The 26,227-nt window shown below is 49.3% G+C and overlaps 1 protein-coding gene and 1 long non-coding RNA gene across 3 annotated transcripts in view; one reads left to right on the top strand and one right to left on the bottom strand.

The window, feature by feature from the left end:
• The window catches only part of ABCC4 (ATP binding cassette subfamily C member 4 (PEL blood group)), a 269,575-nt gene extending 252,040 nt beyond the window's left edge, over positions 1-17,535 (bottom strand). Inside the window, exon 1 of one of the 2 annotated variants that reach the window (XM_002713003.6) lies at positions 16,970-17,535. In XM_002713003.6, coding sequence (XP_002713049.1) covers positions 16,970-17,043 — 74 coding nt within the window. In that variant the 5' untranslated portion in view covers positions 17,044-17,535. The remainder of the gene's footprint in view (positions 1-16,969) is intronic. The other variant, XM_051850536.3, reaches the window with a different exon arrangement.
• On the top strand, positions 13,881-25,960 carry LOC149124521 (uncharacterized). Its single transcript, XR_016212766.1, has 3 exons — positions 13,881-15,713; positions 22,788-22,851; positions 25,788-25,960. It is a non-coding gene; the product is annotated as an uncharacterized LOC149124521 (long non-coding RNA).
• Positions 25,961-26,227: the final 267 nt, after the last annotated feature.

The following is a 26,227-nucleotide window of genomic DNA, read 5'->3' as shown; positions in this document are numbered from 1 at the left end:
TCTCACACTCCCAGCCATTGCGGATCTGCAAGGGAAGGCTAACCCAGCCAGCACACCTGGCTTGGACCAGGTGTTTGAAAACGATGTTCACTGTCTAGAGATGTAGCCCCAGACTACCGCAAAACTGTTGCCACTACGTTGGACATGCATTAGACCCACAGGGAAGGGAGGAAGCAAATCAGGAATTCCTTTCATCAGCATCCCCTTCACCAAAGGTTAAGGGGAAGAAGGTGTAAGAATGGATGAAAGCTGCCCTATTTGTCCCTTCACTGTAACAGCCCCGGCTTGCCAGGACTGGCCCGGCACCAGGAACACACACAGAGAGGACCTGGAGGGCTACGGATATTACACTCACAGAGCTGATGGTCAGGCAGCTACGCCCTCAGTCTGGCCTCTCTGTGGGACACCTCAATGCACAGCACACAGCAGAGACTCCAAAGGAAGCGTGATTCGTCTCCCAGGGGAACGTAAGCCCCTACAGGGCAGGGACAGGGCTCATACACCACTCTGTCCCCAGCACCTATATCCAGAGAGGCGGCGCAACTGCAGCCAACAGCAAGCGCCCATCTGAATTTGCACCTAGGCTTGGCCACTCACAGGCTGCGAGTGGGAAATAATAGTACCTAACCTGTAGGTTATTACAATGAAATATGTTAGCATTTGGAAGGCACTTGGACCAGCTCCTTGCCTACATGAAGCATGGCGCAAAGTTAAAAAAAAAAAAAAGGTAACTTGCACCTGACTTACAGCAGGACCACATTCTTCAAGCAACAGACTAAAAATTGGCTGGCAGATGGGTTTTCAGGAAGGATTTCAGCAGCGGGGCCAATAGGGGGGCACTCTGGACAGGGCCAGCACAAGCTAATGGGACAGGGCAGCAAACAGGAGGTGTGGGCAGGAAAAGGTAGCAGGCACTGACCGCCCAGCAACAATGCGTATCTGAGAAGGCAGAAAAGCTAAGCCAGACCCAGGCCAAGGAAAGCACAGAATGCCAAAGATGACACCGCCCGAGGCTCGGGGCTTGTAAGGAAGCTGTGCCATACAGCCTGGCTGGAGCCAGAAGTCAAACAGCACCACCAGCCAAGACGTGGCAACTGACCGGCCTCCTGTCCCCGCGCGCAGACAACTGTGAGGGTGCAAGCCCTGGCGACCCCTCAGACAGGACGAGAGGAGTCAGCCAGGAGCAGACCGCCTGGCTCTGCCGTGGGATGACCTCCCAAAAAACTTCTCGGGGACACGGCCACACCACCGTGTGTGATTCTCAAAGTACTTCCATTTCTAAACTTCCAAAGCATCCACAGAGGGTGGCGCAGCTCTCTGGGTATGAATGACATTTCTCTTGGTTGCCTCTCATTTCGCATTTTTGGACTGGATTTTCGATTCTGGGGCTGGTTATGAACAGGTCACACCTCTCCCCTTCACAGAGGGATGCCTCATACTCACTACTACCACATGACTTCCCCACTTCACCAGAGGTAGAGGAAGAAATCAGTACTAGAACATTATTATTATTATTATTATTTTTTTTTTTTTTTGACAGGCAGAGTGGACAGAGAGAGAGACAGAGAGAAAGGTCTTCCTTTGCCGTTGGTTCACCCTCCAATGGCCGCCGCGGCCGGCGCGCTGCGGCCGGCGCACCGCACCGATCCGATGGCAGGAGCCAGGAGCCAGGTGCTTTTCCTGGTCTCCCATGGGGTGCAGGGCCCAAGCACTTGGGCCATCCTCCACTGCACTCCCGGGCCACAGCAGAGGGCTGGCCTGGAAGAGGGGCAACCGGGACAGAATCCGGCGCCCCGACTGGGACTAGAACCCGGTGTGCCGGCGCCGCTAGGCAGAGGATTAGCCTAGTGAGCCACGGCGCCGGCCTAGAACATTATTATTTTATTAACTTTACAATATGACTCCTGAAACATGTGAATAGGTTTTGATTTTCCCAACTTGTACAGGAGGATTCTGAAGCCCCCGGTGACTGTGTGGTCACACAGCTAGCAAGTGCAGGCGTTTGGTGCTGCGGTCAATTTGCTGCTTTGGGTACCTGCATCCCACCTTAAATGGCCTCGTTCAAGTCCGGGCTGATGTGCACTCTGGGAGGCAGATGACAGCTCAAGTACTTGGCTCCCTGTCACCCATCCGGGAGACCTGGATTGAGGTCTGGGCTCCCAGCTTCGGCCTGGCCGGGCCACAGCCGTTGTACACATTTAAGGAATAAACCAGCAAATGGAAGAGCTCTCTCCACCTGTCTCTCTCAAATTAAAAAAAAAAAATGCAGATAAAGAAATTTTATAAGTTAAAATAAAAAAGATCCTGGACTAGAACTCAGGTGTTAGGCTGCAGTCTGAGGCTCTCTCCATAATACCCAACTTCTCACTTAATCCTCTCTGAGGAACAGGTGAATGCAACTCCAAAGTCAGGACACTCAGAAAAAAGGCTAAAGTTATCATTTACAGTCACTGATTAAGCAGATTCAGCGCAAGGTGCTCGGCCAGACGTGGAAATAAGATGGAGAACGTGATCGGTTTCCGCCCTCCAACAGTTCACGATTTAGGAAAAGTCACAAGTGAATAAGGAGTTAAGAAAAGCTGAGTCACTTCAGGCAGCTTTAAAAGGCAGGCAAAAGGGTAAATTTGGAAACAATGCTCACTGTCCCCATTCACCAAGGGCCTCACATGTACAGGGCACCCACGGATACGTGCACTGTTCCAAGATCTACTAAGAATGAACTGTCTGTTTCGGGTTCTCTGACAGAGATCCCCAGCCCCAGCCTATCATGCTAAGCCACTGAGAAACCCCCCTGCTACCTTTGAGAACAGGACAGACCCTGTCCTGCCGTCCTGAGATGGCGTGCGTCCCCTCTAGCTGCTGGGCGCTCACTGCAATAGCAGACATCAGAAGTGACCAGGATGGGCACGTGGCTTAACAGATAAGATGCCCACATCCCATATCAGAGTACCTGGGTTCAAGATCCAGCTCCTCCACCAACCCCAGCTTCTTGACAATGTAGACTTTGGCAAGCAGCAGGTCATGGCTTAAGTGGTTGGGTCTCAGCTGCTCATGTGGGAGACCTGAATTGAATTCCCAGCTCCTGGCTTCAGCCCAGTCCACTCCTGGACACTGCAAACATCAGGGGAGTGAACCAGTGGGCAGTCCGTGTTCATGTTTCTCTCTCTCTCTCTCTCTCTCTCTCTCTCTCTCTCCTCTCCAGCCCTAGATGCTGCAGGCATTTGGGGAGTGAACCAGTGGCAGGTGGGCTCACATGCTTGTGCACTCTCTCTCTCTCTGCCTCTCAAATATATTTTTCTAAAAAGTGTCCATTGAGTTTATCACACAATGCCAGTCAAATCCTGATCAATAAAACCACTAACAATGCACAAATAAAAGCAACTTATTAGATGAACAATTTTAAACTCATGAGCTCTGAATTCACAAGTGCAGAATTTTTACTCAAGGACCTTCAAGGGCTCCAACTGTGACCCAGGGAGAGGAAATAAACACAGAGACACAGAGGCCAAAACTCGTATCTGGAATTTGTGAGACCTGACTCCGTGGCCAGCTCAAGTGTGGCCCACCTGAGTGGCCCTCTCCAGCCCCCACTTCCCTCACCTATAACCTGAGGACAGAGTCAGCCCCTACAAGGGGATCACAGAACCCTGCATCTAAGATGCCTGGCATCCTGCAAGCCTCTTCCCCCAGCCACCTGCTGGGCACCCACAGGGGTGACTGAGGCTGCCTGTGGCTGTGGCTCCCAAGCTTCGAGATCAGCAAACCCATGGAAGGAGCCTGAAAAGGGGGAGAGACAGGGGAAGTCTGGAACCCATGGCCAGAAAAATTGGCAACAGGCACAGAAACGTTTTTGACCTTTGAGAAGCAGTTCATCAGCGGTCCCTGGTCTTCCCATCCATCAGAACCCCTAGGGAACCTTCTCAAAATATAGACACTTGGGTCCCACCCCAGGGATTAGGACTCAAATCGTCCTGGGGAGGGTCCAGGAACCCCTATGTTTATGACTGCCCAGGTGACTTACTCAGAGCAGGCAGAGAGCTGCTGCGTATGAACTGCAAAGAATCTAGAGAAAATGGACTCTGCGCTTCCGAGAAATCACGCACATTCCCAATTGCATAGCGCAGGCACTGCGAGAGTATATTCATGGAAGGCAGCACCGTCGGCCTGCCTGTGCTCATTAACAGGAAATCCTGCCAGAACAACTTCAACCCTCTTCTTCAGAAGGCTTCAGAATGGTTGCCCAGCAGATCCAACACCTCTGGGCTCCCAGAAGGCAGAGGAACCGACCTCTCCTAACATTGTGGCCCAGCTCACCTGCCACCCACGGTGCTGATCGGTGGACGAGTCACAGCTCGGAGGACGGCCCTGGGACCCGTCTTTTCTAGTATTCAGACTGAAAAAGCTTTCAAGAACTTTCAGTAGCAACAATGAGCTGCTGAACTCTGCCATCAACGAGATGCACTTAAAGAAGGATAGAACAGCAGTCTAGGTGGGAAGAAGCCTCATGGACGGTGAGGTCAGCTGACCACGTGCCCAGAGTGCACAGCTCGACTCCATGTACTGCTGAGGGTGCACCCATTTTGTCTCTGGCCCAACTTCCTCCCAGAGCCACCTGCCTATTCAACATCTCCACTTAGGGCTGGCACTGTGGTAGTGCAGGTTAAACCACGACCAGGATCCCGTATCAGAGCACCAGCTGGAGTCCCAGCTACTCTGCTTGCTATACAGCTCCCTGCTAACGAACCTGGAAAGGCAGAAGATGGCCCAAGTACTTGGGTCCCTGCCACCCACACAGGAGACCCAGATGGAGTTCTTGTCTCCTGGCTTCAACCTGACCAGGCCCTGGGCCATTGTAGCCATCTGCGGAGTGAATCAGCAAGTGGAATATTTCTTGCTTTCATCTCTCCTTCCCTCTGTCACTCTATCTTTCAAACAAATAAAATAAATCTTTACATTAAAAAAAAAATCCATTTGAATGTACAGCTGCAGTCAAACACAACATGGTCAAAAACAAACTCCCAATCTTCTCCAGCTCATCTGTCCTGCAGGCGTCACCATCTCACTTAATGGTGACTCCACCTGACCCATGGTGAGTCCTTGAGCATCTTCCATCCAGCAGCAGGACCCCCGGATCCACCTGCACACCAGGTGTATGGAACGAGAAGCAGTTGCAAGGAAGACTGCATGACCAGCAAAGTCTAATTATTATCTAGCCACTTCTATAGAAAATTCTGCCTGACCTCTGCTCTCAGTATCTGGGATATAACAGGGGACAAAATAGGTAATAGTCCTGTGGGGAGCAACTCGGACTAGACTAAGTTACTGGAATTAAGACTTATTCTATGCATCTGCTCTCCCACAATATGGCGCTGAGAAGGGGGAAACAGCTTCTGCACAGCTGCCTCCAGTTCGACCAATAACCTGCAGGAGCTGATCCTGCTCCTGATTGGAAGAGAGCAGCGTACTCGGCGTGTGGGTAGCAGAGTTGGGATTGGTGGAAGAGGACTATAAAGGAGGAGAGAGACAACATGCACCAGGAACATCTATCTGAAGGAACACCTGAGCAGCCCCCGAGAGAGCCGGCCGGCGGTGTGCCACTCCCCCCCGCGGAAGTGGGGAAAGTGGCAGGGGGAACCGCCCTTCCACGGAGGTGGAAGGGACGGTAGCCAACCCGGGAAGAACCAGCAGCAAACCCGGGGAGGGCCGAGCAGACAAAAGAACAGCGCAGGGTCCTGTGTCGTTCCTCCGCAAAGAGGGGGAGCGACATAGTCCCTGTAAATGAATGAGCAGGGCTGTGTCCCACTGAAAGGTTATTTCAGAAACAGATGGTGATTTGGATTGGACAGGCAGGTTCTGTTTGGCAACCTCTGGTCTAAAACACAACAAGCACTCAGATACCTGTGAAATCTTCAAAGAACATAACCCACAGTCACAGGTGGATCACTCTTCCAATCCCAGATGCCACATCAGACATGGATAAAGGGTTTTTTTTTAATTCAAGATTTACTTTATTTATCTGAAAGGCAGAGTCACAAAGAGACAGGGAGAGACAGAGAGAGAGATCTTCCATTTGCTGGTGCACTTCCCAAATGGCTGCAATGGCTGGGGCTGGGTCAGGCCAAAGTCAGGAACCAGGAACTCCACTGAGATTCCCACATGCGAGGCAAGGTCCTAAACAAGGTCCCTGCTGCCTTCCCAGGTGCACCAGCAGGGAGCCAGATTGGAAGCAGGGCTGTCAGGACTCCAACAGGTGCTCTATGGGAAGTTGGCATTGCAGGCAGTGGCCCAACTGCTGTGCCACAATGCCAGCCCCAAGCAAACACAGTTTAAAGAGCATACAGTTCGACCAGAGGGCCGAGGGTCTGAAAACCCTGCCATGTAAGGGAACCATGGAAACAAGAGCCATTTCTCTACAAAACAACGTTTAATGGGTTGGCCAGGATACCTAAATTTAAACACCAAAAGGCCAGCTATGAAGGGAGGCAGTCAACTTGCTCTGCATGTTGACAAAAAACAAAGGTGGTAAAAATGATGAGAAATGACCCCAAAAGAAAACTGTGGCTCAGCACAGCACAGTTCTGTCATTCTATTCTTTAAAAAAAAAAAAGATTTATTTATTTATTTATTTGAAAGTCAGAGTTACACAGAGAGAGGAGAGGCAGAGAAAGAGAGAGAGAGAGAGAGAGAGAGAGAGAGAGAGAGGTCTTCTGTCCGATGGTTCACTCCCCAGATGACCACAATCTGAAGATTGGCTGCGCCAATCTGAAGCCAGGAACCAGGAGCCAGGAGCTTCTTCCAGGTGCAGGGGCCCAAGGACTTGGGCCATCCTCTACTGCTTTCCCAGGCCATAGCACAGAGCTGGATTGGAAGAGGAGCAGCCAGGACTAGAACCCGAGCCCATATGGGATGCTGGCACCTCAGGCCAGGGCGTTAACCCGCTGCGCCACAGCGCCAGCCCCTGTCATTCTATTCTGGGTTCATCAGAATCAAATAATGAACCTGCCCATTGCCCAGAAGGGATCTGTATTTTGGAAATGGGCTAGAAAATCTCTCCCTTGTGACCCTATAACACAATGACACTAAGGCAAAGGGGCAGACAGGAGCTGGCCTGGGGGAAAAAGCTGATGGGTACTAGCCCCATGAAGAGGCCACCATGAGGGTGGCCCTGGAGCCAGGAAATGGAATCAGCAGCTGAACCAGAAAGCCTAGAAGGAATCCAGCTCAAGGAGAACAGGACCGGGGAAGCCTGAAAGTCGGCTGACTGGAATGAAACAGGGAAGGAGGTGACCTTGAGTGAGGGCACCAAACACTCCCAGCTGGCAGGAAGCGGAGAACCACCGAGGGCATCCACTTAACAGCTGTCAGGACATGCTACCCCAGTGTACGATTCTGTCACATGCACATGTCCCCTGCCTGTCAGGGCCAACCCCCACCCTCTCCAGCCAAGCTCCAGCAGGAGCAAACTCCCCACTGCCAGCCAGCACACTGGCACCTCTACTGCAGCACATACGATGCTGGGCCAGCACTAAGTCTCACGGCACAGACTGCTGGACAGACGCACTATGTTTTCCAAGAATATCCCCCACTTATGGCAAGTTGAGACCACGTGGTTGGGCAACAGCATGTGAGCACAGTGTGTCTCACTTTTAAGCTTGGAAGACAAAAATCTGCCACATACAACCTTTCTCCAGGTGAACAGAGAGACCTCAATAGAGAGGACCCCACGAACTTCCAGACGGGCTGAGCCACGAGAGGTATAAAGCGTGTGGCATAGCTCCCACGCCAGCAGACTCAAAGTTGCCTAAGGCCCCAAGGATCAGTGTGCTTTTTGGTTTTCACCGAAGCCACTGAGATTAGGGACTTGTTTGTTTCTGCTAGCATGATTCCCATAATGCACACAATGACTGCCTCCTGGGCTGTTAGGGTCTGGGTGTTTTTTCCCTAAACTTCACGCTGAAACTTAATCCCTGACGTCATTGGATGGTATTTAGAGGCAGCCCCCCGGCCATGGCATTTTGTGGCTTTAGGCAAAGAGAGACCCACTGGCCCTGCCCTGCCCGGGCTGCCCTCTGTCATGATAGGATGGAGTGAGAAAGCGCTCGTAAGATGCCAGCCTTCCAACAGTAAACTAAACAAACCTCTGTTCTTTATAAATTACCCAGGCTGCGGTATTCAGTTATGGCAACAGACACTGGACTCACACCCACGAGGCTGTGTGAGTCCTTTGAGAACAAGAACATTACTTTTTTTTATTTTACAGTATTTTTGTGGATTTGAACCTAGCAACAAAGAAGGCTCTCAAATGTCTGCTGAATGAATCATCTAAACCATGCCAGGGGTAAGGGAGGGGCACTGGGGATAGCAGTGGAGGTGCTGCTTGGGATGCCCACATCCCCCTTCAGAGCGCCTGGGTTCCAGCCCTCACTCCACTCCTGACGCCAGCTTCCTGCGAACGGGCACCCTCGGAGGCAGCAGGTGGTGGCTCAAGTAATTGGGCCCCTGGCTACCCACATGGGACATCTGAATTAAATTTCTGGCTCCTGACTATGGCCTGGCCTGGCCTGGCCCCATCTTGAGGGCATTTGGCAAGTAAACCAATGGATGGGAGATTTCTTTCTCTCTCTCACTCTGCCATTCAAATAAATTAAATATATGACACTTTTTCTAAATTTCAGATGTCAAGATGCTACCAGCACTCCTGCCACTCCAATCCCAAGACATTATGATTCCATGAGTAAGAAAGAGAACTCAGGAGCTGGCGCTGTGGCATAGCGGGTAAAGCCACCTCCTGTAGTGCCAGCATACCATATGGGCACTGGTTCGAGTCCTGGCTGCCCCACTTCCAATCCAGTTCTCTGCTATGGCCTGGATAGCAAATGGCTCAAGTCCTTGGGCCCCTGCACCCACGTAGGAGACCTGGAAGAAGCTCCTGGTTTCTGGCTTCAGATTGGTGCAGCTCCAGACACTGCAACCATCTGGAGAGTAAACAAGCAGATGGAAGACCTCTCTCTCTCTCTCTCTCTCTCTCTCTCTGCTTCTGCCTCTCTGTAACTCTGCCTTTCAAATAAATAAATAAATCTTTTTTAAAAATGGCACATTACAAAATAATTAAAGGAAGGAAGGAAGGGAAGGAGGGAAAGAGAGAACTCTGGGGGCCAGTGTTGTGGCGTAGTGAATAAAGCCACTGTCTGCAATGCCTGCCTGCATCCCACATGGGCACATGTTTGAATCCCGGCTGCTCCACTTCCAATCCAACTCCCTGCCAACAGCCAGGGAAAACAGCAGAAGATGGCCCAAGGTTTTGGGCCCCTGCTACCCACATGGGAGACCTGGATGAAGCTCCTGGCTCCTGGCTTCAGCCTGACCCAGCACTGGCTGTGGCAGCCATCTGGGGAGCTTACCAGTGGATGGAAGATCTCTCGCTCTCTCTTTCCCTCTCTAACTCTGATTTTCCAACAAATCTTTTTTAAAATTTTAAAGAAAACAAGAAAGAAAAGTCAGAAACATACATTTCTAACCTGTCCAGAAAATTTACAAAATCCAATGTTAACTGACAAATGTTAAGCGGCAGGATGAAGGTGACCAGCTATTTTCTTATCTACCAGCTCGCTACCTGCCACAGCTGCTCACCACTGACCAGTATTTAGTCCACCGAATGCCCATGAGGCTGGCAATGCTCGTACTCCCATCTTGCAGGTGGGCAAACTCCTCCAAGGTCAGGTAAGCAGCAGAGCTTGGACCAACGCCCAGACGCTCCAGCCCCAGCTGGGGACTGCTCCACTCTGGTCTCCGACCTGCACTGGGGCTCTGGTCTACTCTCTGTACCTCTGGAGAAGGTGCTGGAAGGCAACCAGAACATCCTGCTTCTACTCATAGGACACTTGTCACCCAGTGGCTCGACCAGAAGCTACGACCTGTCTGTCACCAGTTAGGGCCCCAGTCCTGGCTCTGAGGTCCCTGCCGATGCAGAACTGTTCCAGGATCTGCACCGTCCGAAAAGTGCAACCGTGTGAGAAAGGACAGAAGACCAGGCTCTGAGAGCAGATTCTGGAGAACCCCGAAAGCCACGCAAAGGCATTGCAGTTCGCTCGGGAATGCAAGGAAGCTGGAGCCTGGCACCCTCGGTTTTGGGGGAGAACTTCCATCCACTGGGAGGAAGGGGAGCTGAGAGTGTGCGCGGAGGCCAGAGCTGTGCGGGGAGGAGTCCAGTCATCACGCCTTTCCTTGCCTGAGAATCCTAACACCAGCATTCAGGGGCCCAGTGAATGACTGAATGAACAAATGGCCGCCCGAGGGCACTTTGAAAGCTTTGGGTCAACAGGGTTTCATGTCAGTGGATGAAGGTGAAGAGGATGACTGACAACAGGGAGGAGAATGGAAGGGCACCCGCTTCAGATGCTTGCTCATGTACAGAGCACATCCATTCACTCTGAAAGGGCTGCAGCACTGTGCCCCCCCGCCCCCAGCTGTGAGGCTCCTGACAAGTTGCCCAACCTCTCTGGACCTGCAGGTCCTCATCTGTAAGGTTCGATAATGAGCACCAGTTCAAGTCCCAGCTGTTCCACTTCGGATCCAGCTCCCTGCTAATGCGCCTGATGGCCCAAGTACACAGGCTCTGTCACCCAGGTCGGAGATCTATCAGAGCATCTGGCTCCTGGTTTCGGCCTGGCCCAGCCCTGGGAATGAACCAGCAGGTAGAAAATCTCTTTCTCCCTCTCTCTGTAATCTGTCTTTCAAATATATAAACCTTAAAAAAGAAAAAACGGCGCCAACACACAGGGTTCTAGTCCCGGTTGGGGCGCCGGATTCTGTCCCGGTTGCCCCTCTTCCAGGCCAGCTCTCTGCTGTGGCCTGGGAGTGCAGTGGAGGATGGCCCAAGTGCTTGGGCCCTGCACCCCATGGGAGACCAGGAGAAGCACCTGGCTCCTGCCATTGGATCAACGCGGTGCACCGGCCGCAGTGCGCTGGCTGCGGCGGCCATTGGAGGGTGAACCAACGGCAAAGGAAGACCTTTCTCTCTGTCTGTCTCTCTCACTGTCCACTCTGCCTGTCAAAAAAAAAAAAAAAAAAAAAAAAGATAATGCCTGCTTCATAGGTTGTTTAAAGTACATGAGGATTATACATAAAGCTGAAGGAAATTCTGAGCCCACAGGAAACAGCCAATAGGCGTGAGTAATTAGCAGTATCATTAGCTCAATGGACCAGCTGCTGTCTGTATACATAGTCTGAAGCAGCTGTTAACATGCCGATTCCAGGGCAGGCACTGAGGCTCAGGGGGTCCATCTGCTGCTTGGGATGCCAGCATCCCACATCAGAGTGCTGGTTCACGTCCTGTCTGCTCTACTTCTGACCCAGCTTCCTGCTGATGCACATTCTGGGAGCTGGCAGAATACCTGGTTCCTGCCACCCACATGGGACACCTGGTTGGAGTTCTGTGCTCCTACCTTTGGCTGGCCCAGCCCAGGTTTCTGTGGACAATCAGGGAGTGAATCAGTGGACTGAAGCGCTCACGCTTCAGTAAGGAGCAGGAGGAAGGCTGGCCTCATGCACGGTGCCTCAGGCTCCACACCCCACGTGGGAAGACACAGGGGAACAGCCTGGGAGAGCCACCTCCCAGAGGGGAGCCACAGGAAGACTCAGAAAGACAAACTCACTGCTTGATGTATCAGTTAACACGTGCATGCTGATGAGATGCTGGGCCTTAAGGATAAAGGCAAAGAAAGAAAAATCAAGAAAACACAGGCAAGAAAGTCATAAGATGCATGACACAGCTGACTTCACTGCAGACAATCAGTAGTAAAGTTCAATACATCTTAGGTGCATCGCACAGCTTGCTGGAGCTGTGAGCCTCCTATAAAACTGCCTCCAAACCGGGTGCTCTGAACAAAGGGACCAGAGAAAGTGCCCTGGAAAGCTAAGCCCCAGTCTCCATCTACCATATCTGAATTTCTGATTGTTAATAAAGACAGTAACAGACAGGCATAGAAGAGGTATTCTGAAGATGGTACCAAAAAAAAAAAAAAAAAAAGGGCATGATTTAGAAGTTAACATTTCCGGGGCTGGAATTGTGGCATAACAGGGTAAGCTGCCACCTGCAGCCTGCGGGAGATGGTGGGAGTAATGAACCAGCAGACGGAAGATGTCTTTCTCTGTCCCTCCCTCCCTCTGTCACTCTGCCTCTCACAATAAAGAAAATAAATCTTAAATACATATAAACATTTCTACGCTCTGCCCGAGGGCCTCTCCCAGCCGCCATCTGCTCCCAGCCTTGGCCTTGCCGCTCTGCATCATCAGCTGTCTCCCAGACCATCTCCAGAGAGCCCGTGGTGTCCCCAGGAGCAGCTTTCACAACAGCCTGGCTTTGTCACATGACCTTTCTCCCACTGGCCCAGCCAGCAACAGGGGACGAGGACTTGTCCACCCACTGGGCCAGAGGCCTCTGCTCAGCGCCCACCTCCGAGGAAAGATCTGTGGCTACTGACCTCCAACCTGCTGCTAACCTGGCCCTGGCCAGGGTAAGGAATGCGGGGCTCACAGAGGGGCTCACTGAGCAGCAGGGGAGGGGACGATCTCACAATCGCATGCCCAGCTGGGCAGAGTTCTACGCTGTGCCACTGATTTCCAACAACAGGGAAATGGAAGAATTATTCAAGAAACGATGATGGGAAAACAAGCTGTTTCATAAGAAATGGGGCCTACCATATCAAATACCAAAAAAAAAAAAAAAAAAATTCTAGCAGCCTTTATGGTTAGAAATGAAACAAAAGCTAGAAGACAATGCATCCAGATTGAGGTGATCTTGGGATTAAATATATAATAGATTTAACATAATTATATTTATATTTAATATAGCCTATGTATGTACATATGTGTATGGGTGTGTGTGTGTATATATATATAAAGACCTAAGGAAGGGGTGTGAGTTGTGGTGCAGGTGAAGCCACAGCTTGGGACACTGATATCCTCTATCAGAGTGCCTGGTTCCAGAGTCCTGGCTCCTCAGCTTTGCATCCAGCTGCCTGCTGATGTGTATCCTGGGAGACAGCAAATGGTGACGCAAGTCCTTGGTTCCCTGCCACACACGTGGGAGGACCTGGATGGAGTTACAGGCTCCCAGCTTCGGCCTGGCCCAGCCCCCGCTATTGTGGCCATCCGCAGAATGAACCAGCAAATGGAAGATCTCTGACACTCTGCTTTGGAAATAAATAAGTAAATCTTTAAAAGAAATTAAGACAGGAAAAAAACAAAACGAAAATATCAATACAATTAACAATACACAAATGTGAAACTTCTGAACAAAATTCAGACGTGAAAATCCGGGAAGCACACTGTGAGAAATACAAGTTATTTCAAAAACATAACTGCATCAGAAAAAAATGCAGACTCTATTAAGACAAAGAAATGTAAATAAATGCTCAACAGACCTTTAAAAACTTCAATAATCACATAAAATCAAAATAAAACTGCTTGAAAACAATGTTTTTTTTAATTCAGTACTCAAAATTGACAACAAAATAAGTACACAAGTTGCTAGTAAGAGGGCAAACTGAGGGCGGTGCTGTAGCACAGAGGGTCAGGCCACCACCTGCAGCACCAGCTCACCATATGGGCCCTGGTTTGAATCCCAGCTGCTCTACTTCCTACCCGGCTCCCTGCTGACGCACCTGGGAAAGCAGTAGAAGATGGTCAAAATGCCTGGGCCCCTGCACCCACGTGGGAGACCTGGATGAAGCTCCTGGCCCAGCCCTGGCTGTTGCAGCCTTTTTGGGGAGTGTACCAGCAGGTGGAAGATCTCACTCTGTGTGTCTCTCCCTCTCTCTCTCTAACTCTGATTTGCAAATAAATAAATAAGTAAATCTTTAAAAAAAGAAAACTGGTCCAGTCCTGTTGAAAAATGATTCAACTTTTTTTTTTTTCATTTTATTTAAAAGGCAAAGAAAGAGACATGAGAAGGAAAGATGGCGAGAAACAGTCCATCTGCTGGTTCACTCCCCACATGCCCACAACCGCCAGCAATGGGCCAGTCTGAATCCACAAGCCAGGACTCCGTCCAGATCTCCCACGTGGGAAGTAGGAAACCAACCTCTTGAGTCATGTCCTGCTGCCTGGCAGAGTGCAGATTAGCGAGAGGCTGGCCCAGAAGTCACTAGGTCCAGCCACTTGGACACAGAATGTGGGCGCCCAACTGGGAGTTTTAAGCACTGTTCCAAACACATGCCTCTAGTTCCACCTCTCACCAGTAACTCTACTGCTGGGGACAGAAAACAAAGAAAAGTGTGCCAAAATATATGGTATGCACACAATGGATACGCATTACATCAGTACTGGAAAGTAACTGTTCAACAATGGTGAAGACAGCATAAATTATAATCATTAAATATGTTTTGAGGATTATTTAAAGCCACAAATACATGCTAAACCACGGAAAATTAAAAAGAAATTGGGGTGGAGAGGCTGGTGCTGTGGCATAGCGGGTAAAGCCGCTGTTTGCAGTGCTAGCATCCATATGGGTGCTGGTTCAAGCCCAGGCTGCTCCACTTCCCAGTCAGCTCTCTGCTATGGCCTAGGAAAGCAGTAAAAGATGGCCCAAGGCCTTGGGTCCCTGCACCTGTGTGGGAGACCCAGAAGAAGCTCCTGGCTCCAGATCGGCCCAGCTCCAGCCATTGTGGCCATTTGGGGAGAAATAACAAAAATATCAGCAGGTGGCCTGGCTCATAGAATAAGCAACACAATAAATAGATAACACAATAAATAAAAAGTAAATAATACAATAAACAAATAGATAACAGAAACAAATATTCCTTATTCCTTTCCTGTTCCTATAGTTTTAAATTTCGTGCAGAAACAGAAATAAAACCCACAACAGTTATCAATTACGGTAACATATGTCTCAAATCCACACTGTGCGATGAACTGGGATTCGCAAGGTGGTAAGCTAGCGATTATTGATTGGCATCACCTGGGCCGGCAGCTGCCAACGCACAGGTGGACAAAGCTGGTGACACTGGAAAGAAAAACAAACACCAAACAAGGTGAACAAGTCAGCTTTTCTGTACCAGGGGGGCCTTGACTCCAGAGGGCTACTTCCGGGCTGGGTTTATTTCAACTTTACTGTTTACAGCGGGAGATGCACACAAGGCATTCACACTTCAACACTCCTGCAACTGCAGAAGCTAAGTTCATACAGGGTGGGCAGCATCACCCCCAGCTGACTTCACAAAGTCATGTCCCTCTTTTAAAATTACGGAAGGGAATGGCAGTGCAAAGAGCAGGAGCAGCTGAAAGCCCTGAGCCACCCTCAGCTCCCGTCAGCACCCCTGGGAGCACGGCCGGCACCCCCAACACACCCCAGCGTTTCTAACTTGGCTGAATCGGTCTGGAGTGGGCGCCCGAGGAGCTGCACCTCCACGAAGCTCCCAGGTGATACGGATGGAGCCAGGCGGCTCTGAGCGCTACAGTTTGGAAACAGCTGCCCCAAATCACCATCTCCTAATAGCAGGAACTTCAAGAACCTCCTGAGAGAAACCCCAGCCTGCAAGAGCTCAAGCGGCAGCGGAACTCCAGCTTCGAACACAGATCCGGAGCCAAGCTGGCCGGCTGGGATCCTGCTGAACCACTGTACTCCCAGGCAGACAATCTTCAAAGCAGAAGTCACAGCCCCTTCCTCTCTTGCCAGGAAGGTGATTAAAGGGTGCCCACCCAAGTCACCCACGGTAAGTCCTCACCTTCCCACTTCCCCGCACCTACATTTTGCAAATCCCAAACTGAAAGTGCCCTGGGAATTCTCCGCCCTACCTGGAGCCACACCCATATTCCTTCCTCCCCAAGCTGCTCCCTCCTGAAGGGCCACCAAGCTGCCAAGAAAGCTAAGCACTCACAATGAATGCCCCACAATTAAAACTAGAGGGGATGACTCATCCTCTCGGGATCCCCTACGGTTTTCCATTAAAAAGGGGGGAATTACCAGAAAAGGGCAGAGACTAAGAGACAAAAGACCGAGAGTGAGAAACGCCCAAGGTGTGGGCCCACCTGGGTGGTCCAGGCCAGCAGACTGAAGTGTCACCTCTCCCAGGCTCTGAGCCGCGGGGCTTCCTGGCACCAGGAAGGGTGCACCTGTCCCCTCCCCATTTCAAAGCCCCCTCCAGTGGCTGGTCTGTCACCTGCAGCACCGTGCCTCCCAGAAGGCCAGGGAACTCCGGGAAGGCTCGCAGATTTCAGCCTCCCCTCCACCCCCCAACCCAGTCCTCAACGGTGGCAGTGAAAATATGTCCCACAGGCAAAGGACAGCATCCAGCTGCGTGTGCACATCGTGGAAGCAGATCTCGTTTGAAAAAGGTATCCCCAAGTCATCAAGAGAAAATCATGGGGTGCTTTTTCACCCACGTGAGAGCGGCCCTAAGTGGGTACCACCACGCGCGGACAGGCAGAAAGGGACACCTGGCCCCAAAGCTACCCAGCCACAAGCGGCGGGAGCCCGGCGGCGCCGGACCCAGCAGTCACTAAGAGACATCGGAAGGGGTGGGGACGCGACTGGGAGGTGGCACTAGTCCAGGACACTCACTAGGTTTCGGCTGCGATGAGATCAAGGAAGCCGTTCGCAAGCTGCTTACTTGGAAAGAAAAAAGGGTGCAGTCTGGCCTCGGGGGCGCTGCGAAGCCCTGGGCGGTGGGCGGGAGTGTGGGGGTCCTGACCTCCTCCCGCCGGCCACTGGTCCCTCTTAGGCAGCCCTGGGTCCCCGCCCGCCCACCTCCTCTTCGCCGCTCCCACCGTGGTCCCACAGCACCGCAGGCTGGCGCGGCCCCAAGCGACCAGCGGCGGACCCCGCGCACCGCCCCCAGGTCCCCGGGTCTCCACTCGCGGCGCGCTGAGGCGCAGGCGGGGAGCACGCGGCCGGCCCGGGGAGCCCGAGCGCACAGGGCAAGGGCCCCCCTTGGTCCTCGGGGTGCGGCGGCAGCAGCAGGGGGCTCACCAGAAGAACACGCGCGAGCAGAGGTTGGCGTCCTGCAGCGGGTTAGGCTTCACCTCCGAGTGCACCGGCTGCATCGTGCCGGCTGAGGCGGGCGCGGGCCTGAGGCGCGCTGCTCCTAGCGGCGCCGGTGCGGATGCTGGCGCTGCGGCCGCGCCAGTCCGCTCGGCGAGAGCCCGGGAACCAGCTGCTTCCGGGAACGGGGAGCCGGCGGCACGCCCCGTCCCCGCCTCCCGAGCCGCCTCGGGGCTCCCGCTACGCCGCCGCCCGCGCCTGGAGCGGGGCAGCCGAGCGTCGCGTGCGAGTGCGGCCGGGGGCGGTGGGGTGACGCGACTGCGAGACGCGGCGGCGGCGGCTGCGCACGGGTGCGGGGCGCGGGCCGGCAGGCGCGGAGGATGCAGGAGTTCCGCGGACCACGCGGCGTGCGGGGCCCCACGCACAGGCACCCACGTGCCCAGCCCCGGCTGCGAACTTTGCAGAAGTTGAAGCCCAGCGCCGAGGCACCCGGCTCGGAGGGTGGAGGGGGTGGAGAGGAGGCGCCCGGCTCTGCCCGCCTCTGCTGCTCGGAAGCGCCCCCTGGGCAGCGGGCTTCCGTAGGTTGGAGCAAGCTGCCAGGTGTCCTCGGAGGCCAGCCCCTTGGGCGCGCTGCCCTGGGAGGTTCTCCAACCTGCCGGCCAAGCATTCGACCTCGCAACAGCAGCAGGCTTTAGCTCAGATTATCTCGGTAGAGCTGCAAGAGCTAAGGCCAGCTGGTTAACGTGAGATTGGAAGGACTCAGATCATTGGAAAGGAGAATGGGCATTTTCGGCGAGGGCGGGCTCTTGGCATCCCGCCTGCTGCACGGTGCTGCGTGCGGACCCCGGGGAGCTTGTAGCCACCCACTCGGATCTGCACAGGGCTGATTTCTTTCTTTGATCGCGCCCAGCACAGTGCCTGTGGCAAAAGGTTGCCCAACACCAGATATGCCCGGTTGTGCGTATCTTTCCTCCCTTAAACTCTGACAACGCCCTGGTGGAGAAAGTAGTCTATTTTACAGTGTCCCGGAAAATGTTCTGACTCGCGGGAAAGTGGCACCCTGAATACTATGGGAATAAATTCATGTTTGTAGGAGCCACGAACAAAATCTTGGTCCAAGCTTTTGGACCCACACCCGTTCGAAGCTATTCCAAAAAGTTCTTAGATGGGCGCACTTTTGACCTGGTGGTTAAGATGCCCATAGTTCACACCAGATGCTGGGTTCATTTTAGGGCTCCTGTTCCTCACTCCAGCTTCCAGTTAATGCAGACGCTAAGAGGTTCAAGTTGCTGGGTTCCTGCCACCCACTTGTAAAACCTGAATTTAGTTCCCAGGAGCCTTGGCCCTTGGGGGCATTTGGTGAGTGAACCAGCAGATGTTGAGTGCGCTGTTTCTCTCTCTCTCTCTCAATTACTTTGTTTTTCTTTAAAGGTTTATTTACTTATTTGGAAGTCAGAGTCACAGGAGAGCCAGAGGCATAGAGAGAGATGCTGGGCCAGGCCAAAGCTGGGAACCTGGAATTCCCTCCGGGTCTCCCACATGGGCTCCGGGCCATCTTCTGCTACTTTCCCAGGCACATTAGCAGGGAGATGGATCAGAAGTAGAGCAGTCGGGACTTGAACCAGTGTCCCTATGGGATGCTGGCGCTGCAGATGGCAGCATTGCCCACTATATCACAGCAGCAGCCCCAATCCATCCTTTTTCATAATATGCATTCTCCATAAAGTTTCTAAAGATTCCTCATATGTACGAGTCAAAATTTTTGCACCAAAATATTTTTTAATTTGATTTTCACAAACTTTCTGAAGTACCCTCAGAGTTTGCAGGTATTTGGCCACCTCACCAGCTCTTCTACCTGTCTTCATCTTAATCCCCTAAGACCAAGGTCGCACATTCATGGTGCTTGTAACAAGATCATTTTTTATTACTATAATCATTTCCTACATGTGTTTACTGAAATGGTCTTGTTAGTAATAGCATTTTATTTATTTGAGAGTTCCTATCTGGAGGGCTCACCCAACACCACCCCCCCCCCCCCAGCACACACACATGCCTGCAAAGATGAGCTGGGCCAGGTCGATGCAGGGAGCCTGAAAGTCAATCCAGATCACCCATGGGCCTGGCAAAAAACCAACCATACAGGCATCACTGCTGCCTCCCAGGGTCTGCAAAGGCAGGAAACCAGAGCCAGGAGTTAGAAGCAGGCATCGAACCCAAGCCCTCCAGAGTGGGACGGTGGGACGTGAGCGTCTCATCAGGTCAGATGCCCACCCCTAAAACTGGCTTTACTGTGTACGAGCACTTCCTTCGAAGTCAAGCACATAAGAATGGTAAAATGTTCATTTCTTTGGCCAAAAAAAAATGGATGATGGGATTATACTGTACTATTTTCTTGATATACAATGAGAATTTCTATCACAAAGGAAGACAGTATTTTAATTTGAATATTGTAAGAAAACTGATCATTCACTCACCTGGCTTTTTCATGTTGTCTCTCTCAGATAATGCAATTTATATACCAAACAGTCTGCCTTCACCTGATTTACAGTGTTCTTTCAAGCTCTCCAAATTTTCTAGCCTGGAAAATGCTCAGCTCCCAGTTGTACTTCAAAGCTCAAGAGTTAGCTAAAGTTAGCAGCCTGTCACTTTCCTTGTCAGACTGTTCCAGGCTGCGCTCTCTGCTCCCCACAACTATGTCAGAACCATAATTAGAAGTCTCCAAACTGCCAAGCACTCGGGCCTTTCAGCTTCTGCTGAGTTGTTTATTTTTTTTAAACTTTGATCTCCTGAAACTTAACATTCTTCTCTGAACATTAATGTGGCATTTAGAAGAGGTACTGAGAAACCTCGTCTGACTGTAGAGAGGACTGGATGTGGGGACAGGGACCAGAGGTCTAGAATTTTCTTTGTCCTCTGACCCTTATTTTTTGTCAGATCTAAAATGGGGATCCAAATTTCCACTCTTTCACTTCAGGGCATTATGTGAGCCTCATCGTTTGTGAATGCCCTCATAAAAGGGCAACATACAACACCATTCCTTCAACAAATGTTTAGTAAGTGCCTTCTGGATATGTGACAACTAGTCCTGGCACTGAGCTTGCATCTGTGTGACAACATTCAATGACTCAGTTTTCTAACCGAAAAGACTGACAATAACAAGTGTTGGAGAGTGTGGAAAAATTGGAACATTCCAGTGGCCGTTGACAGTAATGTGAAATGGTTTAGCCCCAGTGGAAGAATCCAGCAGTTCTCTGAAAAGTTAAAGAGCATTGTGTGACTCAGCATTCCACTCCTCAGGGCATGCCCAAGAGAAATGAAAACTTACATCCACACGAAAACTTGCATATAAATATTATAACAGCACTATTTGTAAAAGGCCCAAAAGTGGGGGGAAAAAAAGTGTCCATCAACAGATGAATGGATAACGAGCACATAATGTGGCCATGGTATGGGTTATTATTGGGCAACTCATAAAAAGGGATGAATTACTGATCAGTTTACAACATGGATGAATGTTGAAATTATTACATGAAGTCAAACAAGCTAATCACAAAATATCATATGCCGTTTGGTTTCATTCCTAGGAAGTTTCTAGAACATGTAAATCTGTAGAAAGGGAAAGTAGACTCATGTTTGCCTAAGGGGGAAGCTGGAGAAATGGGAGTCACTGCTAGTGGGTACAGGGATTCTTCCAAGGGTGATGGAAGTGTCCTAAATTAGATTGTTAAGATGGTTACAAAACTCTGTGGATATGCCAAGCAAAATACAAAATACAAAAAAAAAAAAGTTGAATTGTACAATATGTGAATTCTACCATGAAAGCTGTTATAGTGTCTTAAAGGTTCAATAAATTTTAGATATTTGTATCATACCTACTATGTGCTACCTGAAGATAGGCAGATAAACAAGCATGCATTTTGCTCTTGAATTGTTTTCAGTGTAGAAAGTCTGATTCCCTTAGTCTGTGGTGGGACCTGGGAATGGGTAAAAAAAAAAAATTTTTACGAAGCTTCTAGTATTGCAGGCACATTGCTGAGCTGAGTCCCAGTTTGTGTCTTGGTGTCAGTCATAATTTGTAAGACCAGACACAATGGTGATAGTAGAAGTGAAGTTTTCTTTAAGAAAATAGAAGCTCCAAATAGTACGATCAGAGGGACTAGTAGAGAAACCAAGCCACTGAGGTCTCGCAGTCTAGGGGTATTTTATGTCCTTAACGCGTTATCTCCAAGGAACGAAGGTAGCCTTTATACATGAGTTACAGTGAAGGCCCAGGGCGGTCTTCATGGAGTTCTTTCTAGCTTGTTTTTATCTAAACCTAGATCTTGTCGTGGAAATCTAGATCTTGTCGTCATTGACAAATATTTGCTCCAAGAGGCTACCATCCTGTTCTGTTTAGTGTGTACATGCTGGGAAGGCAGGCACAGCAGTGGGGTGGGTGCTTTTGGTCCTGAGCTCCCTCGCTCAGGGATTCTAACGAGCGGCCATGGTTGAGAAGCCCTGGACGAGGCAGAGCTGACTATGTATATGTATGTGTTGGAAGTGGATGCGTGACGTGCTAGAGAACACGAAGAAGGAGGCGTGTCTATTAGAAGGGTGGTGATCCAGGTTGTTAGGGACAATGTCATCTAACCTAAGGCTGGAAGAGGCAGGAGACCCCTGTGTGCTCATGGCTTACGAAGGGCAAGGATGTGGCCTTGTGCAGAGGAAAAGACACCAGCAAGACCCTTTGAGATGACGTCACCATTTCCAATTAGAACGGGTTGCTGATGGAACAGATAGCCTAAGTGTTAAGATGCCTGCATCCCACATCAGAGTACCTGGGTTCGATGCCCAGCTCTGGCTCCTGACTCCAGCTGGCTGTCTGCAGATCCTGAGAGGCAGCTGTGATGCCTCAGACAGCTGGGCTCGTGTCCCCCACGTGGCAGATCTGGATGGAGTCCCAGGTCCCACACACACAATAGGGAATAGCAATAGGGAGCTAGCTCTCTTTTTCTCTGAAATAAATTCTTTTTTACATAATAAGTTACTTGAAAATGTTATTGCCATTGATTAACAGATGTTTACAAAAACAAGGTAAGAAGATGGACATATCAATAATAGTCCTGAAGTTCCTAGTTTGAGTAACTGAGAACAGGTGTCACCATTACAAAGAAGGAATAAACAACTTGTTCAGGCACATTAATTGCGACACTTTAATGACTTCAGGCATTCAAGAATTTTAAGATATAATACTGTAATACTCTGACGCTTGTGATTATGAGTGGGAATGTTTGAGACTGAAATTTGTGAATGTCACTCAAACATTTTCTCCATAATATGTAATAAATAATCATGTTAAAAGTTGAAGGAAGCTTTCCTTCAATTTTCTGCCTTTTGACTGAGAACCATAATTCTTCTATGATAGCTCCACTGTGATAACTAGCATTTGTTAGGAAAATGGTGCAGTCTTACCTATGACATGATCTACACCCTGACACCATCCTAGGCCCTAGCCCCCACCGCCATTGCTGGAAGCCAGGTGGCCACATGGCCCAACCACCAGTGTCAAGCTCCACCCCCATCGCTACTCCTACCTCCCTACCCGGCCCCTGGAAAAGGGATATCTGGTCCTGTTTCCCAGACACGCGCTCTCTTCTCCTTCCTCACCCCTTCCCTCCAGTCTGCTGGGTTTTCTCCAATAAACCTTTTCCCTTACTCTGATGTTTGGTGTGTGTTTTGGCAGCCTTACAGGATTAGCAGTTAACTTTCTTTGGAGGACATTGGGTGATGTTCAAGAGTTAACATGTTTTTTTCTGCTTGAATTCAGAACCATTTGAGAGAGAGATGCAGGAGTCTACAGATGAAGATGTCAGCTCTATGGCTCATGAAAGGTGGGTCAGATGAATTCTAAGACAAGACAGCTTCATATTAATACTCAACCTCTAAAATAGACTTCACCCATCTGGACCCTGGCAGAGGAAGACTGCCAGAGCCCTCCCCACCAAGAAGGGACATCCATAGGATGGACAGAGGGCAGACCAGGGCATCTTCCCTGCAAGCAGGCAGGCTTAGAGAAGAGAGGAACAGAAGTAGTCATTGAGGCACCCTCGTGCCACCTTCTAAACTCCCGGGAGTTGAGGAGGGGGATCAGTAAGAAAGCAAGAAGAGTGGTACCCTGGCCAAGTCCTCCACTCAGAAACCTGAAGTGTAGGGAATAGTGTTCTGCCTACAAGGTTTGCAGCCCTTTGTAATAGGAGAGAGTATCAAAAAGCTCAAGGGAAAATCTGCATTATCTATGTTTTCATGGATGTGCAGTGGAAGCTGGCTCAACATAGTGAGGAAGAGGATAGAAATTCACTCGTACACCAACAACTCATTCCCAAGCCAAAAAAAAAATTATGCTTTTGCACAGCATAAATTACTAATATCCAAAAACAGAATTAGAATTATAGCCATATAGTGTGAATACCTTAACTGGCTTTCTTTTGTGATTCTACATTAAGGCAATACTTAATATCCCATTAAGTAGAATAAGTGTTCCAATGAGCCAAGGAGAAGAGATTGGTTTTGTAGACAAAGAAGAGTTGAAATAAGTAGAAACAAAGAACAAAAATCAGAAGGGTCATTTCAAAGTTACTTTCCCTGTGAATTGGGAACAAGGAGACAGAACAATAGAAAAATAATTGATTGCTTAACATCCCATTACTTCAGGTCACTTTTTTTTTTCCGTCTAAGAATGGAGGCAGAGGGAATTTAATTACCACACCAGTTGAAACCAGCCTGCTTGGGAAATTTAACTCTTAGATCTCTCTCTTCTGATTTCTCTGAAGGTCAGATAACCACTCAGTTTCTGTTTGGTGATATGGAACATTAGCATGAGTGACTCCATTTTGATTTTTAATCTGATCTGTTAGGATCTCCTGCAGGAGCTATCCCCGAGCAAGGGCTCCCTATAATGTTTATTGAACTAGTTGGCCCACAGAGCCATTCTCAAATAGTCAAAGTATCAACTGTTAAATCTGGAATACTCATAACAGCTAATAATGCAAAAATACAATGGTTCAGTGAGGAAAACAGAGGTTCACAAGCGTTTTTCTATAAGATATATGGGACAAATAGCATTCATAATGTAACCATATTCCCATAGGTATCCATTGTCCCCAATATGGGGACAATTGCTCTGTCTTACCTTCTGATAATAGACTCCACTCCTGTAACCTCAGGGGTTGGCACCTAACTCAAATCTAGCCAATCATAACATCTCATGGCTATGCCCAAAATGATTGGACCAGAGATAAACTCACGGGCCAGCCAGGCCAACTGGCTTTCTTCCTTGGAAATTGTTTCCTGGAGCTAGCAAGGGAAGAACTCGGTTTCCTTTTTGATCACATAGCTACAAGGATATGACAGATAACTGCCGGTGACTGTGCCTCCCATTTACACGGAGATACAGAAAGAATAAAGCAAGTACCCAAAAGAAAGCCACAGTCAGAAAATATTTATTAAACTCCTACTGTGGTCCAAGAATTGACCAGGAGCAAGGAGTACATGTTTGAACCCTTGTGTCTGCTATGGTTTGAATGCTATCTGGCTCCCAAACTCATCCAGAACTTCAAAGTCCAAAGTCGTATGTTAATGCTACTAATAGGGCAACTGATTAGGATATTTAAGAGGTGGGCCTACTGAAGTCCTTAGGCTATCAGGTCATGCCCTTGGAAGGTAATACTCAAAAGAAGGCTGTTTTAAAGCCTGAACTGGGCCCAGTCTCTGTTCTCTCTCTCTCCCCGCTTCCTGGCTCACCTTGTGATCCTTCCTCTACAAACCTTCTACCATTGCCATCTGTTGCCCTCACACAGGCTAGACCAGGGGGGCTGCCTGATCTTGGACTTGAACCAAACTGTGAACTAAATAGACCTTTTCTCTTTGTAGAGTTGTTTGCCTCAGGTATTTTGTGGTAGCAGTCAAGGAGCTGACTAATACAATGGTATCAAATCACTGGGATCCTAGAGGTTAATAGGATTCCTACTTGGATGATGTGACCTGATATAGGAAAAGCTGTCACTTTCCCTCCTATGTCTGGGCACCTCTCCAAGACTAAAACAGTTTTCCTGATTAGCAGAGTCTTTGTACTCAAGAGCCTTTTTCTGGCTATGGAAGCACAAGGGGCCCCTATGTAAGACAAGTGAAAGTCCTGGAATCAACGGTGGTAGATGGGGAGTGGGCTTATAAGTGCTCCTGCTCTCTTGCCTCTCAGTTGGAATAGTTCTGTCTCCCCATGTTGCCCAGCAGGATACTGCCAGTTGTCCATACTTGCAAACACACCCTGTGTTGACTTCCTTCCCTTCTCTGTCTCATTTCTCCACTCCCCACAAGTGCTCCCTGGGATCACCTCCAAAATAAACTGCTTTCACTCTAATCCTGTCTCAGGGTCTGCTACCATGGGAACCCAAACCAAGATGCCTACCTAAAGCACCCTTCCAGTTATTGAAATATACACCCTTCCAGTTATTGAAATATCTATTCCTTTGTACACATAAAAGTCCTAATACCAAAAACCTGGTGCTAGCCAATTTAATAGCATTATCCACATAAGGATTTTTAGAGAATCATTTATGAAATGTAGTCCCAAATGAGATCAGCTATGGGTATAAAACAGACATTAATTTCAAAGATAGTACCAAAAGAAAAGTTTAATGTCTCATTAATGATTTTTTTACATTGGTTAGAGGTTAAAATGATAATACTTTGGCTTAAAACTATGTGACTAAAATTTAAAATTACAGACCTGGCTCATTTTTAATTTTTTTTTCATTTTACATTTCTACAGACAATGCTGCCTTAACAATAGATGGCCTCTACACCATTAACTTCTCTCTCACTCAAGAAAGCACATGAATAGGGTCTTGATATTACATAAATAACCTTGAATGTGCTGTAATTTATAAAAGTCATCCTTGGATTTCACAACTTTGTTTTTAATAATAAATTAATTTTGCCACAATTAATGTTTGACTTCAGTCATATCTGTGGATGACACTATGAGGAGTGCCACTGGTGTAAAAATTAAGCAAAAATGCTCAGAAAGCCAATTTTACTCAGTAAGTTTTATTTGATCATCCTTAATATATGATAATATTGTAACAAATAATTTGCTCTCAGTCTTTTGGGAAACTAGTACTTTATTGAGGTAAATTGTCCAGAATTGCTACAAGTTGATAAAGTTGACTTCAGAAAAGGATGTCCCTAAAGAGATGAAGGCTCTGCTTT

Source organism: Oryctolagus cuniculus, chromosome 9 (genome assembly GCF_051225735.1).
Source record: "Oryctolagus cuniculus isolate XC-2025 breed Fujian yellow rabbit chromosome 9, ASM5122573v1, whole genome shotgun sequence".
Classification (NCBI taxonomy): Eukaryota; Metazoa; Chordata; class Mammalia; order Lagomorpha; family Leporidae; genus Oryctolagus; species Oryctolagus cuniculus.
This window is presented reverse-complemented; position numbering and strand designations above follow the sequence as displayed.